An 18251-nucleotide genomic window follows, 5' to 3' on the forward strand; every position below is an offset into this window, starting at 1 on the left:
GGTTAGCAGACAGGACACAAAGAGTTGCATAAATGGGTCTTTTTCGTGATTGGCATTCAGTGACTAGTGGGGTTCCGCAGGGATCTGTGCTAGGACCCCAACTGTTCACATTATATATGAATGATATGGAAGAGGGAACTGAATGTATTATCTCCAAATTTGCAGATGATACAAAGCTGATGGGAGGGTGAGCTGTGAGGAGGATACAGAGATGCTTCAGCATGATTTGGACAGGCTGAAAGTGTGGACATCTGCATGGCAGATGCAGTATAATGTGAATAAATGTGAGGTCATCCACTTTGTGGTAGCTATTCTGGGATAATGTCCCTGCCTCGGAAACTGAGGCTCCAAAGTCTGGATCCCTTTCCAAGATTTGACGGTGCATTCATAACCAGATCACCATGTGATGGAAAATAATGTTGGAGCAGATACAAAAACTGCCTGCAGCTCCAGATGACAACATGTGTGTAAAGGTATATGTTGACAGAGGGAATCAGCGTCTGATGTAAACTCTAACGCACACTCCTTCCTTGATTAATATCACTTGATCTTTGGTCTCTATTTCTACCCAGTGTTCTGCTGGGAATTGGGGGAGGGATTGACTTTATATAAGCAAAGTCTGCCTTGAGTGCTGTTACTCTGCACTGCCTAAAGAACAACATGGGTCTGGAGCTGTATTTGGATCTGCACTCTCAGCCCTGTAGAGCAGTCTACATCTTTGCCAAGAAGAATAAGATAGCGTTTGAGTTTAAGCTTATTAATTTGTTAGCAGGTAAGGGTCAGTGGAATGTCAGGGCTCAGTTCACACTTGCCTTTGCTGTCTGTTGTCTAATAATACTCAAAAGCAAAGAGGAAACTTCATTAACCTGTGGCTTCCTTAGTCTGCCCAGTGCCAGTCTGGGGAGACAGTGTCTGTCCGGGGAGACTGTGTCTGTCCAGGGAGACTGTGTCTGTCCGGGGAGACTGTGTCTGTCCGGGAAAACTGTGTCTGTCCAGGGAGACGTTGTCTGTCCGGGGAGACTGTGCCTGTCCAGGGAGACTGTGTCTGTCTGAGAAAACTGTGTCTGTCCAGGGAGACTGTGTCTGTCCGGGAAAACTGTGTCTGTCCAGGGAGACTGTGTCTGTCCGGGGAGACAGGTCTGTCCAGGGTATCTGTGTCTGTCCGGGGAGACAGGTCTGTCTGGGGAGACTGTGCCTGTCCGGGGAGACTGTGTCTGTCCAGGGAAACTGTGTCTGTCCAGGGAGACAGTGTCTGTCTGGAGAGACTGCGTCTGTTCGGGGAGACTGTGTCTATCCCAAGAGACAGTGTCTTTCCGGGGAGACAGTGTCTGTCTGGAGAGACTGCGTCTGTTCGGGGAGACTGTGTCTATCCCAAGAGACAGTGTCTTTCCGGGGAGACAGTGTCTGTCTGGAGAGACTGCGTCTGTTCGGGGAGACTGTGTCTATCCCAAGAGACAGTGTCTTTCCGGGGAGACAGTGTCTGCCTGGGGAGACAGTGTCTGTCCGGGGAGACTGTGCCTGTCCGGGGAGACTGTGTCTGTCCAGGGAGACTTTGTCTGTCCGGGAGACAGTGCCTGTCCGGGGAGTCTGTGTCTGTCCAGGGAGACCGTGTCTGTCCGGGAGACAGTGCCTGTCTGGTGAAACTGTGTCAGTCCAGGAAGACTGTGCCTGTCTGGGGAGACTGTGCCTGTCTGGGGAAACTGTGCCTTTTGATGTGATTTAGTATTGTCATATGTATTAGTATACAGTGAAAAGTATTGTTTCTTGTGCGCTGTACAGACAAAGCATACCGTTCATAGAGAAGGAAACAAGAGAGTGCAGAATGCAGTGTTACAATCATAGCTAGAGTTAGAGAGAGATCAACTTAATGCAAGGTAGATCCATTCAAAAGTCTGACAGCAGCAGGGAAGAAGCTGTTCTCGAGTCGGTTGGTACGTGATCTCAGACTTTTGTATCATTTTCGCGACGGAAGAAGGTGGAAGAGAGAATGTCCGGGGTACGTGGGGTCCTTGATTATGCTGGCTGCTTTTCTGAGTCAGTGGGCAGTGTAGACAGAGTCAATGGATGGGAGGCTGGTTTGCGTGATGGATTGGGCTACATTCATGACCTTTTGTAGTTCCTTGCGGTCTTGGGCAGAGCAGGAGCCGTACCAAGCTGTGATACAACCAGAAAGAATGCTTTCTGTCGTGCATCTGTAAATGTTGGTGAGAGTCGTAGCTGACGTGCCAAATTTCCTTAGTCTCCTGAGAAAGTAGAGGCGTTGGTGGGTTTTCTTAACTATAGTGTCAGCATGGGGGGACCAGGACAGGTTGTTGGTGATCTGGACACCTAAAAACTTGAAGTTCTCGACCCTTTCTACTTCATCCCCGTTGTAGACAGGGGCATGTTCTCCACTACATTTTCTCAAGTCAATGACTATCTCTTTTGTTTTACTGACATTGAGGGAGAGATTATTGTTGCCGCACCAGTCCACCAGATTCTCTATCTCATTCCTGTACTCTGTCTCGTCATTGTTTGAGATCTGACCCACTACAATGGTGTCATCAGCAAACTTGAAAATGGAGTTGGAGGGGAATTTATCTGTCCAGTGGGCTGTGTCTGTCCAGTGGGCTGTGTCTGTCCAGTGGGCTGTGTCTGTCCAGTGGGCTGTGTCTGTCCAGGGGTCATGCCTTTAAGAAATGTATTTAGATCATGTTTCTTGTGAGGGGTATGTTTAAAATTCAGCTCTGTTTTACACGGTGCCAATTTGCCTGCTCCATGCTGAGAATGCAGGCGAATGATTGATTTTAGTTAGGATGTGTTTATTTAATTTGAGTGAATGCATTTTTGTTTATTTGGTTTCCCCTCTGGGGTTTCAGAGTAGGGTTTAATTAGGTTCATTGACAGTGGCAGAGTCCTGTGAATGGGTGGAGCTAAGTTGTAGGGAAAACACACAGTTCTCTTTGATTTTAAAATAGTCAGTTTCTGCCTGGTCCAGAAAGAAGCAAGAAGTGTCTTTCCATTTCTTTCTCTCTCTCCGGAGGCTGCTGTTTGGGGCTGTCTCTCTCTGTCTCCCTCCAGAGGTGCTCAAAAGGCTGCAGGATGATAAACAAGTACAAACATGTAAGCCAGTGTGTTGCTAACTGATTTTGAAGAGGAGTTTAAGTGTATAAGAGGATTATTGCTTGAATTGGAACTAATAAAGAAAGGTTAGCAGTTAACAATTGTCATGTTTAAATATTTCAATTGGTAAAAATTAAGTGAATTCATTCAGCACAGTTAAACTGTTTGTTAAATAGTTTGTTTGCATTGTGAACATTTGCATATTCATTTTTCTTCCTCACCCTCACTCCTATCCCTTTGCTCCTGTTTCTCATCCCCCCCTTTTCTCTGTCCCATCTCCCCATCTGTCTCTCTGCCTCTTTCCCTCTCTCCCTCTCTGCCTGTCTCCCCTCTCCCTGTCTGCCTACCTCCCTACCTCCATCCCTCTTTCCCCCTCCCTCCCTCCCTCTATCCCCGTCTCCCTCTCTCCATCTCCCTCCGTCTCGCCCTTTCTTCCTGTCACCCTCTCTCCTCTCTGTCTCTCTCTCCCTCTCTCCATCTTTCTGTGCCTCCCTCTCTCCATGTTTCTGTCCCTCTGCCTCACTCCCTCTCTCCATCTATCTCTCTATCCCTCTCTCCCTCCCTCCCTCCCTCTATCCCTGTCTCCATCTCTCCCTCTCTCTATCTCTCCCTCTCTCCATCTCTCCCTCTCTCCCTCTATCCATCTGTCTCTCTCTCCCTCTCTCCACTCTCCCTCTTTCCCTCTATCCACTCTCCCTCTCTCCCTCTCTCCCTCTCTCCATCACTCCCTCTCTCCATCTCTCCTTCTCTCCCTCTCTCCATCACTCCATCTCTCCCTCTCTCCATCTCTCCCTCTCTCCATCTCTCCCTCCCTCCCTCCCTCTCTCCCTCTATCACTGTCACTGCTCCTCATTACAATGGCCGTGATGTGATATCTGCTCACTGGTGAGTTCTATTTCTGATGTTCCTGTGCGCTCTGCAGGTGAACAGTTCAATGAGGAACTTGGAAAGGTTAATTCCCTGAGACTGGTGCCAACGATAAAGGATGGAGACTTCACACTGGGCGAGAGGTGAGAATATGCTTCTAATCCCAAACTCGAAACACATTCTGTGCAGGCCAAGGTGAGGGGATTGTGGGTGATGAGTTTGAGAGAGCAGCATTTTATTGTTAATCGATGAAGGTTGTTGAAGCAGAGTAACTGAGGAAGTGAAGCTACCTTGGGCAGAAGGTAAGTCTTAGAAAGAATCTCTCCAGTGCTTTGCAGAATGCCCGGACATCCCAAAGCATCCTGCAACCAATGGAAAGGGTGGCACGGTGGTACAGTGGTTAGCACTGCTGCCTCACAGTGCCAGGGACCTGGGTTCAATTCCTGGCTTGGGTCACTGTCTGTGTGGAGTTTGCACGTTCTCCGCGTGTCTGCGTGGGTTTCCTCTGGCTGCTCCGGTTTCCTTCCGCAGCCCAAAGAGGTGTGGGTTAGGTGGATTGGCCATGCTAAATTACCCTTTGTGTCAGGGGGACTAGCAAGGGTAAATGCATGGGGTTATGGGGATGTGGCCTGGGTAGGATTGTGGTTGCTGCAGACTCGATGGGCTGAGTGGCCTCCTTCTGCACTGTAATGTAGTCACAGTTGTAATGTAGGAATTGTGGCACTGAATCTATACACAGCAAGATCCCAGAAATTCAGTGAGAGAAATGATTGGGCCATTTGTTTTAATGACGTTGGTTGAAGGATAATTACTGGCCAAGAAACCAGATGGAACTTCCCTGTTCCTCATCAAAATACTCCAACAGAACCTGTTACACCCACCGAGAGAGCAGGCAGGACCTTCATAAACTGACTTGTTTCATATTCCATCAGATAGGAAGGAGGTCAGGATCCAGTGAGTTAGTGTAGGGGAGGATATACCAGCATGGTGCCAGGGATTAGAGACATCAGTTATGTCGAGAGTCTCCAGCAGATGTATTCTTCTCCTTTGAACTAGAAAGATTGAGGGGAGATTAAAAATCAATGGACTGGGGTTGAGGGATGTGTTGTGTGCTTTGGGTCACTTAGCATCGAAAACAGAGGGAAACTTGCAGAAAATCCCCACATGAACATTTTATAAATTAGATTTTTACTCCACTCTTCAAGTTACAAAGCCAATGCTCAGAGTGGACCGGGCAAACCCAAATCCATTCCTTGCTTGCTCCAAAAACCAAATTCAAAATCCAACTGAATCCAATTCATCATCCCCTCATGAGAAACAAACAAGGTCCAAGCTGACAGGATGAGGCATTGCAACCCATCTTGGGCTTGATCTGACGCTCAATCTAGCTTAAAGTTCATTGTTTAAAGTTTTCCATCCACCTGTAGCCTGTGAGAGAAACAAGGTCAGAGCAAAGAGAACCGAATGAAGAGCAAACTCAGCACAGTGCGGCTGAAGGAAGAGAGGCAAAGAGAGTGACTCTGACAGACACACATAGAGAGTGATGCTGATAGAGGGAGACTGACAGAGGGAGACTCTGACAGAGAGAGACTCTGACAGAGAGAGACTCTGACAGAGAGAGACTCTGACAGAGGGAGACTCTGACAGAGAGTGACTCTGTAAGAAGTTTAACAACACCAGGTTAACGTCCAACAGGTTTATTTGGTAGCAAAAGCCACACAAATAAACCTGTTGGACTTTAACCTGGTGTTGTTAAACTTCTTACTGTGTTTACCCCAGTCCAACGCCGGCATCTTCACATCAGAGAGTGACTCTGACAGAGGGAGATGTTGACAGAGGGAGACACTGACAGAGAGAGACTCTGACAGAGAGAGACTCTGCAAGAAGTCTGACAACACCAGGTTAAAGTCCAATTGGACTTTAACCTGGTGTTGTTAGACTTCTTACTGTGTTTACCCCAGTCCAACGCCGGCATCTCCACATCAGAGAGTGACTCTGACAGAGGGAGACGCTGAGGGAGAAGTGAGCGTCTCTGACGGGGAGGGGCTCTGACGGGGAGGGTCTCTGACGGGGAAGGACTCTGACAGGGAGGGGCTCTGACGGGGAGGGGCTCTGACGGGGAGGGACTCTGACGGGGAGGGTCTCTGACGGGGAGGGTCTCTGACGGGGAGGGTCTCTGACGGGGAGGGTCTCTGACGGGGAGGGTCTCTGACGGGGAAGGACTCTGACGGGGAGGGGCTCTGACGGGGAGGGTCTCTGACGGGGAGGGTCTCTGACGGGGAGGGTCTTTGACGGGGAGGGTCTCTGACGGGGAGGGACTCTGACGGGGAGGGTCTCTGACGGGGAGGGTCTCTGACGGGGAGGGTCTCTGACGGGGAGGGTCTCTGACGGGGAGGGGCTCTGACGGGGAAGGACTCTGACGGGGAGGGACTCTGACGGGGAGGGGCTCTGACGGGGAGGGACTCTGACGGGGAGTGACTGAGAGTGATGCTAATCAAGGATGACTCTAACTCTCTCTTTCACAGTGTGGCCATTCTGAAATACCTGGCGGGTAAATACCAGACTCCTGACCACTGGTACCCGGCTGACCTACAGAAACGGGCTCGAGTGGATGAATACCTGTCCTGGCAGCACACAAACATTCGCTATCAGGGATCCAGGATTTTCATGTTCAGGGTAAAGTCAGCAATTTTCATGGTATATTTCTCGTAAAGGATCAATACAATCCGCCAAGCTGCCAGATTCACATTCCCCTCTCAGGAATTACTCCCGACACTCCATTTTTCCTGGGAATGACACTATAGTACCATGCAAAGTCAGTTGACCACCAAGTAGATTAATGAATGAGTGGTTTATGAAGGTAAGTAACTCTGTGCAGTAAGTGATGTAAAGGCTCCCTCGTGTACTCAATGCCCCCAGATTCCTAACTGGCAAAGAAAACCTGCGCGCAACTCCAGGATTTGCACATTCTGGCCTGATTGGCCGAAAACCTGCTCCTTAAAGAAGCACGCTACCCCATCCCTCCCCCTTTAAGTTCCTAATTAATACATTTCAATAACAATTTTATATAACAAATGGATCTCAAATCTAGTACCTTATAAGGGAAGTTGACCTGGGGACTTCCTGATTCTTTGTGAGCGTTGTAATTCACTAGTGTTATAATAGTAGTTGCTATATTGATTTTTTATGTTTTAGGGGGCTGTTTTAAAGTTCAGCTTTTTACAGGCAGTCAGTATGTTTGAAGGGAATACAGCTAAGATGCTGGGAAAGCAGGATAATTACTCATTTTAGCCATACTTAGGAAAGAGCTAATGGGCTATTGTTTACAAAAAGAAAAGGTCCCTGAGATTTTTAAATAAAGGAAAGGAAGGTGGGTCTTGGTATGCAGGATCATGAGATAATGTGGGTTTATGGGAGGCGCTGGATATGTGGCAGAGAAAAACAGCTTTTGATTCTGGCCAGGGTTTGTTTAAAGACAGAGGTCTGCAAGCTGCTCTGAAACTCAAAACCTCTCTGAAAACTTCAAGACTGACTACACCCCTTATAACAAGTACACTTATGGTTGCTGACTATATTTAAAGTGGTCTTGAGTCTATAAGAAGAATGTTTCTCATTTGGAAATGAAACAGTGATAAGTTAGAAACTAGAGTTGTTTCTTTTCATGTTTAAATCTTGTTCAAACAGGTAATAGTTAAGATGCTTCATTTGTTAGCATTGTAGTTAAACTGTGTTATTACATAAAGTTTGTTTTACTATTAAAGATCCCTAATTTGTCAGTGGAATTACTCCTGGAGCGAAGCATCCTCTCCTCACATTTATACCAAACAGAACAATAGTTGGTGTTAAGCCCGACTTCACTATATACCTTGCGGTTCAGGTCCAGGACCCTAACACTAGCAGGTGCTCTGGCAGTAGAGGTAACTTCAGTTTGAACCTCAGTGGGTGGACTCTCGATCTGTGAAGGTGCGTCAGTGCAGAGAACCTCTCCAATTCCCACTGGAACATTACTTGGCTCTTCCTTGCGGTAGCATTATTTCATCTGGAGCAATATGACTGACTGGAATACTTGGGGCGGCTGCCCCACTGGTTCTGTGTGTGATTCTCTCCTTCTCGAATGGCCCATGTATTTCTTTACCCTTTTCCCTTGGAAGTCTATTTCCTGTTCTGGTTACGACCATTCCATGGATCCAATTTAGACTGGTGCCATGGCTCTTTACATATACCAAGTCTTCCCCTCAAATGTCCTCTCTGTTTGTGTCGAGTCGTAATGCTTCTTCTGGTGTGTTCTGTTTCATCTCCACGCTCGCCGTCAAATTCAGAAATATGTGATCCAATCTTGTTCCATCAGTACCTGGGCAGGTGTAACATCTGTGGTGACATGAGGTGTTACTCTGTAGGCGATCAGCAAACGGGCCAGTTTGGTTTGTAGAGAGGCTGATGATTGTTTGTTTGTGGTGGTTTTGAATGTTTGGACAGCTCTCTCAGCCAGTCCATTCGAAGAAGGCCCCTGCCAATCAGACCATCAGGTTGTTTAAACAGGAAGATAATTCTTGTGTTAACTTTCTGTTTTGTGCTCCTGGGATTGAGGCTTCAACTGTGGCTATAGATTTGGAAAGGTGATTTCTTAGTCCTTTGGTGTGTCTACTGCTTCTGTGTAATCACCTTACGCATAACTATATCATTACTGTTAGCAAATGTCCAGTTGGGTGATATTTACTGCCTTATTTACTGAGCGGAGCTTTCCACTGGGGGAGGGCGGTGGGAGGGGTTGTTAACTGGAGGGATCACAAATTGCGCATTGTGGGGAGTGACCATTTTCTGGAGTAATATTTATTGGGGCACGGGCGAGATGTTTATTCAATAGAGGGGATGTTTACTGGGGAAGGAAGAGATGATTATTGAGGGAGGAGGATGTTTATTGGGGAGGAGGATGTTTATTGGGGACGGGATGTTTATTGAGGATGGGATGTTTATTGGGTATGGGATTTTTATTGGGGACGGGATTTTTATTTGGGTGGAGATATTTGTTGGATGTTGAGACCACCGTAAGTGAGATAGGAAGATTAGGCCAGGGAGAGTGATACACACACACACACACACACACTGATAGTCGAGGGATATCTTTACCAGTTAGATTCTAACTGACACTTGCAAAATGTGAATGAGTTTGAAGGTTCACTAAACACAATTCTAATTTCTGAGTTCAGTCTTCCGCTGTCTGAAGGTTCCTCAGGGCTGTGTCTTACCTCCTGTGGGAGCACCTTGTGCTGCTGACCTCTCCTCATGTCTTTATCCTAGAGCCTATTGCCAGCTTTAACTGGACAGCCAATTCCCAAGGACAGAATGGACGAGGCCCTGGCGGATCTGCAAAAATCAATCCAGACCTTTGAGGATAAGTTCCTTCAGGACAAACCGTACATTGTGGGACAGGAAGTGTCTCTGGCAGACCTGGTCGCACTCGTTGAACTGATGCAGGTGAGAGAATTGGAAGCAGCTCAATGATATTTCCAACCGCAGTCCCACAAAGACACCAATTGGTCTCGATGGACCCAGAGAATTTTCAGAAATTGGATGAAACACTTACTCCTCAAACTGCTCTTTTTCATTAGCCTGGGCCACCCTTCATTGTTCAATGGCCAAGAGACACATTGAGATCACTCAATGGATGCCCATTGCCTATTGGACTATGATGGACTCTACTTTCTCTACCCCTGAGATCTACATTTCCCAGCCCAGCTTCCGGGTCAGTGATCGAAAGTGAGCCTCTGACAGATTTCCTTTCCCATTCCCCAGTCGGGGTGTAAGAATCATTGTTTTACAGATTTGTAAGTTCCACCTCTCTGCACCCTAGACTCACTCTCATTGCTCACATCGTTCCATCCCAGACTCAATCACTCACTCTCTCTCATCTCTCAGTCCATTAGACAAATGTCCTAACTATATTTGGAGTTGTGGATTTGAACAAAAAGAAAAAAGATGTGGTTTGCAAACAATGTTTAATGAGGAGCTGTGGCCTTGTATAGAGCAGAAACTGAAACTAAAAGCAGCCTGTGAAACACCCCAATCACATCACCATCGAATCATGTGACCGGCTCTTAAAGCAATAGTGCAACTATTTAAATATATAACACAGAGGAACACTCACATCTCTCCATCCCAGACTCACTCACTCACTCATTTCCAAGTCTCAATCTTCACGCTCTCTCTAATCTCTCAGTCCCAGTCTCATCAACAACAACGTATACTTACTGCTGCCAGCCTTCCATCTTGTAAGACAATGATTGTCAGCTCTGTGTTAAGCATTGCTGGATGTGGCTCAGGAACCATATGTAGGGATATGGGGGTAGGGCCTGGGTGGGATTGTGGTCGGTGCAGGCTCGATGGGCCGAATGGCCTCTTTCTGCACTGTAGGGATTCTATGATTCTATGATTCATTGAACACTACATTTGCTACAGAGGAATAAAGGGAGCAGAGAAGGTGCAGGGTTCGCTGGACTCGGGGTTTTCTCTGGATCCTCCACTCCGCAAGTGGAGCTTTTCGTTTCTGCTCACCTCTTCCAATGCCCTTACAAACTTTCAGCATCCAGAGGTCACAGTGGCTAGTGACTGACTTCCAGTTGTCAATGTCAACTTCCACCATCTTCATATGAATTTATGAAATACAGGACCTTGAGTGTGATGAAATATTCCAAGGTGCTTCTCAGAACAACATAAAACAAAGTATGGCACCAAGATGTGTGAGGAGATTTTAGGTCAGGTGACAGGGATAGGTATTCGAAAGTGTCTTCAACAGGAAGGAGAGGCAGAGAGGAGAGATTTCCACACTAAAGGCACGGCCATCAATGGTAGAGCAATTATGATTGGAATACACGAGAGGCCTGAATTAGAGTAATGCTGAGATTTCAGGGGGTTGTGGGGCTGGAGGAGATGGGGTGGGGTGGGGGGGGGGATTCTCGGGCCCTCACACTCATGCGTGATCGCGCTGGGGCCGCGCGGGGTTGGGGAATCACGGGGGAGTGGCCTAGCGCATTTAGCACTGGCGAGAACCCCCTTTGGGATTGTCCCGGCCCCCACATCCCAACGTTATCTGGTGCATGCCCAGAGAGGGAGAGAATTAGATTTAAATATTCACTTCACTATGCTTTGTTTAAACCAGATTCTCCCGGCTCCTGGGATTCATTGATCCTCAGACGCAGCGGGAACCTGACACTAATCACTACCCGTTTCCAAAAACGGAAACTAGTCATGATTGCGATGCCAGGGGACTTGGAGGCCATTGACGGGTAGTCGGGGACATTGCTGGCACTGCCCCCTGTGTCAACCTAGCAGTGTCAAGGGGAGGCTGAAGGTGGAGCCATTGGGAGGGCCTCGATGCCTCCGTGCTATGTTTGGGGGGTGGATACATGCCATCAATGAAGGGGGGGTCCTGGTGTTCGTGGGGGCAAGGAGATGAGTCTTCAATTTCACTTTGAGATTGGAGCGCCCTTTAAAAATAGTGCCCGGCCTCTGTGAAGCCGGTCTTAAAGTTTAAAGTTTTAAAAAAGTTTATCTATTAATGTCACAAGTAGGATTACATTAACACTGCAATGAAGTTACCGTGAAAATCCCCTAGTCGCCACACTCCGACGCCTGTTCGGGTACATTGAGGGAGAATTTAGCATGGCCAATGCGTCTAACCAACACGTCTTCCGGACTGTGGGAGGAAACCGGAGCACCCGGAGGAAATCCACACAGACACAGGGAGAACGCGCAAATGCCACACAGACAGTGACCCAAGCCGGGAATCGAACCCAGGTCCCTGGCGTTGTGAGGCAGCAGTGCTAACCACTGTGCCACCATGTTGTCCATCTGCCATGGAGGGAATTGAATCCAGGTACCCAGAGAATTACCCTGGGACTCTGGATTACCAGCACCGTAACAATACCACTATGCCACTGCCTCCCCTCTATGTGAAGACTAACGGCCAGCCTCAGGGTGATGTTGCCATGGAGCAGCACATGGATGAGAAATAGGAGAGGGTAAGATCTCTCACTCTTAATCTCTTGTTCTTCCTCTGCAGCCTCTGGGGACTGGATTTGACCCCTTGCAAGGACGACCCAAACTCATCGCATGGCGCGAGCGAGTCAAGGGTGATGTGGGCAAGGAGTTATTCGATGAGGCCCACGAGCTGGTAATGAAGAGTAAGGATTCGATAAATACTTTAGACACTAAAACTCCTACGATGCAGCAACTTGCAAAAAACCTGCAGAAAATATACAAATAAAGGGCTGAGTTAAAAGTCTTAGTGTCTGAGGTGTCAGCTAACAGCAGCTTGGCCTAGTGTTTTCTAACATCTCCAATCAAATAAACTGCCAGAAACAACGAGAACCCTGGCTCCTGTTTCTTTTTCATTATTTCTCCTTTCTCTGAAGGTTCCAGCTGTTGCTGAGGTGACCAACCTGAACCACAGGCCTACTGTTCACCATGGGCCAATCTGAACTTGGTCAACTCAGGGGGCAAGTGAAGCTGGGAGTCTTTCTTGAATCATTCAAATCTAAATCAGATAGATTCCTTTCAGAAAATAATATTTTTGGGATTGAGTCTGGAGTGTTTTTGATTCACTCTCTAGATGTGAGCGGCGCCAGTAACATCAATGGTTATTGCCCATCTCAAAATTTCCCTTAGAAAGATGGTTGTGAGCTACCTTTGTGAATGCAGCTCAGCGACTTGCTCAGCCATTTTCGAGGGCAGGGAAAGGTCAATGCTGTGAGCTGGAGTCACGTCTACCCGGGCCAGACTGGGTTCAAGGCCGAGCAGAGAGACAGCACAAGCATGGGAAAAAGTGAGGAAAAAGAAGAGAGGACAGAGAGTGAAAGCAGAGAGAGAGAATGAGAATGGGGTGCAGGAGAGCAAGCACAGGTAGAGAGCGGAAGAGTGAATTCGCTTTATACAGCAAATCTCCTCTTCTGCATGTGTCAAACTGCTCTTCATAGAATCCCTACAGCACAGCAGGAGGGCATTCGGCCCATCGAATCTGCACCAACCACAATCCCACCCAGGCACTTTTCCCCTAACCCCACATATTCACCCTAACACTAGGGGCAATTTAGCATGGCCAATCCACCTAATCCACACACCTTTGGAGTGTGGGAGGAAACCGGACCACCTGGAGGAAACGCACACAGACATGGGGAGAATGTGCAAACTCCACACAGACCCGAGGCTGAAATTGAACCTGGGTCCCTGGCGCTGTGAGGCGGCAGTGCTAACCACTGTGCCACAGTGCCGCCCAAAGTATGTTCACTGCCATAGGGAACCATCAGAATACAAAGAAAAATCAGTGTGAAGGTCGGTGTTTCTGATAGTATTGGTTAAGGGGTAAATATTGCCCTGCATCCCAGGAGGACCTTGTTCATCTTCCAAACGTGATAAAGATCTTTCCCAACTTGAGGTAACCAAGAAGGTAGATGAGGGCAGTGCAGTTGATGTTGTCTACATGGACTTTAGCAAGGCCTTTGACAAGGTACCGCATGGTAGGTTGTTGCATCAGGTTAAATCTCACGGGATCCAGGGTGAGGTAGCTAAATGGATACAAAATTGGCTTCTTGACAGAAGCCAGAGGGTGGTTGTAGAGAATTGTTTTTTCAAACTGGAGGCCTGTGACCAGCGGTGTGCCTCAAGGATCAGTGCTGGGTCCACTGTTATTTGTCATTTATATTAATGATTTGGATGAGAATATAGGAGGCATGGTTAGTAAGTTTGCAGATGACACTAAGATTGGTGGCATAGTGGACAGTGAAGAAAGTTATCTCCAATTGCAATGGGATCTTGATCAATTGGGCCAATGGGCTGACGAATGGCAGATGGAGTTTAATTTAGACAAATGTGAGGTGATGCATTTTGGTAGATTGAACCAGGGCAGGACTTACTCAGTCAATGGTAGGGCGTTAGGGAGTTACAGAACAAAGAGATCTAGGGGTACATGTTCATAGCTCCTGGACAGAGTGGTGAAAAAGGCATTTGACATGCTTGGTTTCATCGGTCAGAACATTGAATACAGGAGTTGGAATGTCTTGTTGAAGTTGTACAAGACGTTGGTAAGGCCACACTTGGATTACTGTGTGCAATTCTGGTCACCCTATTATGGAAAGGATATTATTAAACTAGAAAGAGTGCAGAAAAGATTTACTGGGATGCTACCGGGACTTGATGGATTGAGTTATAAGGAGAGGCTGGATAGACTGGGACTTTTTTCTCTGGAACGTAGGAGGCTGAGGGGTGATCTTATAGAGGTCTATAAAATAATGAGGGGCACAGATCAGCTAGATAGTCAATATCTTTTCCCAAAGGTCGGGGAGTCTAAAACTAGAGGGCATAGGTTTAAGGTGAGAGGGGAGAGATACAAAAGTGTCCAGAGGGGCAATTTTTTCACACAGAGGGTGGTGAGTGTCTGGAACAAGCTGCCAGAGGTAGTAGTAGAGGCGGGTACAATTTTGTCTTTTAAAAAGCATTTAGACAGTTACATGGGTACGATGGGAATTGAGGGATATGGGCCAAATGCGGGCAATTGGGATTAGCTTTGGGGTTTTAAAAAAAAAAGGGCGGCATGGACAAGTTGGACCCAAGGGCCAGTTTCCATACTGTAAACCTCTATGACTCTAACTGCCTGAGCAGCAGACAGGGCCTTGGTTTAACATCTCACCTGAAAGGTGTTTCTTATCATTTGTGTCCAGGGTACGAGATTGGAGGATATGGCTGTGAGCTTTGCTCTGTCACACCTCATTCACCTTACACAATTCTGCAGGGTCAGCTTACTCAGGTAATTACACAAGCTCAGGAGACTTTGGCAGAGAATCAAAGTCAGAGGGTCGGGCTTGGCTGTGGAGGTGAACTTTGGGCATTGCTGCAGTGCATTCTGTGAGGTGTGTTCACTTCTGACACAGGCATCCAGCACTCGATTTTTACCTACTAACACCCATTACTGACCAATTTCCCAATCCCACCCGAGATCCCCAGATCCAGCCTATCTCCTCCCTGCTGAGGTACCATTCCACCTCCTGAGATTCCTGATAAACACTGCTGTTTTCTCCTGGATCTTCCTTTGTGAGGGGTATAACTCCACCCAGCCGAGAGTCTTCCACCTGATTCCCAGTGACTCCAGTTTTACGAGGGCTCCTTGATGCCACATTCGGTCAAATGCTGCCTTGATGTTATGGGCTGTCACCCTCACCTCACCTCTTGCTTTCAGCTCTTTTGTCCATGTCTGAACCGAGACTGTAATGAGGTCAGGAGCTGAGTGACCCTGGAGGAACCCAAACTGAGTGTCAGTGAGCGGGTTATTGCTGAGTAAGTGCCGCTTGACAGTGCTGTTGATGACACTCTCTATGGAGCAGTGAGAGGCGGGTGCCAGGTTAATAGTATTGGAAGGCGTGCGTGTGGATGAGGTGGAGTTAGTGACTGTTAGGATTGAGGTCTGTGTGTCCAGGTGTGTTGCCATGTGGGTTATTGGGGAGTGGGGGGGTGGGGGGTGGGGTATTTGAGCAGTGTGAGAGGCTGGGCAAGACAAGTAATGTCAGGTATATTCACTCACATTGATCACCCATCTGAGGTCATTCATCCCTATATCCATGGCACCTGACTTGAGCATTCACCTCCTGGTCAATGAGCTCCCTTTCCCTGAATCCTGAGGAATTTCTCCAGGTAATCAATGCCTCCCACCAGGACTCCGGCATCTTACCTCTCTTGTCCATCCTGCAAGGTAAGGGTGAATTTATTGACCAATGGTAGGTTGGCGGTGGATATGAAGGTGATTGCTGAGGTTGATCTTTCTCTAGAAGATTCCATTCCAAATAGAACAGGATACCACAGACAAAGAACAAAGAAAATTACAGCACAGGAACAGGCCCTTCGGCCCTACAAGCCTGCACCGACCACGCTGCCCGACTTAACTAAAATACCCTACCCTTCCGGGGACCGTATCCCTTTATTCCCATCCTATTCATGTATTTGTCAAGACGCCGCTTAAAAGTCACTATCGTATCTGCTTCCACTCCCTCCCCCGGCAGCGAGTTCCAGGCACCCACCACCCTCTGTGTTGTACATCTCCTTTAAACTTTGCCCCTCGCACCTTAAAACTGTAAATTGACAATTGGGCTTTCGACAAGTTGCTGGATCGGGATTTCCTCTCCTTGTGTTTTCTCCCTGCCTCGGATACGTGCTTGCTCTCGCAGGAGCTGTGCTGTGTGTTCTTCACCCAAGAATCAAAGTCGACTTGAAAGTCCCACAGTGAAATGTTCAGAGTTTCCTTGGAGCTCTTCCTCTGACCAGCACACACACACACACACTCACACACACACACACACACACACTACACACATCACACACACACACACACACACACTCACACACACACACACTCACACACACACTCACACACACACTCACACACACACACACTCACACACACACTCACACACACACTCACACACACACACACTCACACACACACTCACACACACACTCACACACACACACTCACACACACACACACACTCACACACACACTCACACACACACACACACACTCTCACACACACACACACACACACACTCACACACACACTCACACACACACACACACACACACACACACACTCACACACACACACACACACACACCACACACACACACACACACACACACTCACACACACACTCACACACACACTCACACACACACACACACACACACACACACTCACACACACACACACACACTCACACACACACACACACTCACACACACTCACACACACACACTCACACACACACTCACACACACACACACACACACACTCACACACACACACACACACACACACACACTCACACACACACACACACACACACACACACACACACACACACACACTCACACACACACTCACACACACACTCACACACACACACACACTCACACACACACTCACACACACACACTCACACACACACTCACACTCACACACACACACACACACACACACACTCACACACACACACTCACAACACACACACACACACACACTCACACACACACACACACACACTCACACACAACACACTCACACACACACTCACACACACACACTCACACACACACACTCACACACACACTCACACACTCACACACACACACACACACACACACACACTCACACACACACACTCACACACACTCACACACACACACACACACACGCACACTCACACGCCCACACACACACACACACACACTCACACACACACTCACACACACACACACACACACACACACACACTCACACACACACACACACACACACACACACACTCACACACACACACACACACACACACACACACTCACACACACACTCACACACACACACACACACACACTCACACACACACACACACACACACACACACACACACACACACACACACTCACACACACACTCACACACACACACACCACACACACACTCACACACACACTCACACACACACACACACACACACACACACACACACACACACACACACACACACACACACACTCACACACACACACACACACACACACACACTCACACACACACACACACACACACACACACACTCACACACACACACACACTCACACACACACACACACACTCACACACCACACTCACACACACACACACACACTCACACACACACACACACACACACACACACTCACACACACACTCACACTCACACACACACACACACACTCACACACACACACACTCACACACACACTCACACACACACTCACACTCACACACACACACTCACACACACACACACACACACTCACACACACACTCACACACTCACACACTCACACACACACTCACACACACACACACACACACACTCACACACACACTCACACACACACACACTCACACACACACACACACACACACTCACACCACACACACACTCACACACACACACTCACACACACACTCACACACACACACACACACACACACTCACACACACACACACACACTCACACACACACACACACACACACACTCACACACACACACACTCACACTCACACTCACACACACACACACTCACACACACACTCACACACACACACACTCACACACACTCACACACACACACACACACACACACACACACACACTCACACACTCCACACTCACACACACACACACTCACACACACACTCACACACACACACACACACACACACTCAC

The 18251-nt window shown here is 47.9% G+C and overlaps 1 protein-coding gene across 1 annotated transcript; it reads left to right on the plus strand.

The window, feature by feature from the left end:
* Nucleotides 1–630: 630 nt before the first annotated feature.
* On the plus strand, nucleotides 631–12329 carry LOC144503116 (glutathione S-transferase theta-1-like). The gene is made up of 5 exons (XM_078227627.1): nucleotides 631–772; nucleotides 4025–4112; nucleotides 6495–6645; nucleotides 9268–9444; nucleotides 12029–12329. The coding sequence occupies exons 1-5, from the start codon at nucleotides 661–663 to the stop codon at nucleotides 12230–12232; spliced, it is 732 nt and encodes a 243-aa protein (XP_078083753.1). The 5' UTR covers nucleotides 631–660; the 3' UTR covers nucleotides 12233–12329.
* The last annotated feature ends 5922 nt before the right edge of the window (nucleotides 12330–18251 follow it).

The sequence above is a fragment of the Mustelus asterias genome, chromosome 13 (assembly GCF_964213995.1).
Source record: "Mustelus asterias chromosome 13, sMusAst1.hap1.1, whole genome shotgun sequence".
Taxonomy (NCBI): Eukaryota; Metazoa; Chordata; class Chondrichthyes; order Carcharhiniformes; family Triakidae; genus Mustelus; species Mustelus asterias.

Bases quoted from the DNA above. Each gene is read 5' to 3' on its own strand.
- LOC144503116 (XM_078227627.1), top strand. From the start codon at position 661: ATGGGTCTGGAGCTGTATTTGGATCTGCACTCTCAGCCCTGTAGAGCA. The intron at 4,113-6,494 runs GTGAGAATATGC...TCTCTTTCACAG, and splicing joins GACTTCACACTGGGCGAGAG to TGTGGCCATTCTGAAATACC. The intron at 9,445-12,028 runs GTGAGAGAATTG...CTTCCTCTGCAG, and splicing joins CACTCGTTGAACTGATGCAG to CCTCTGGGGACTGGATTTGA.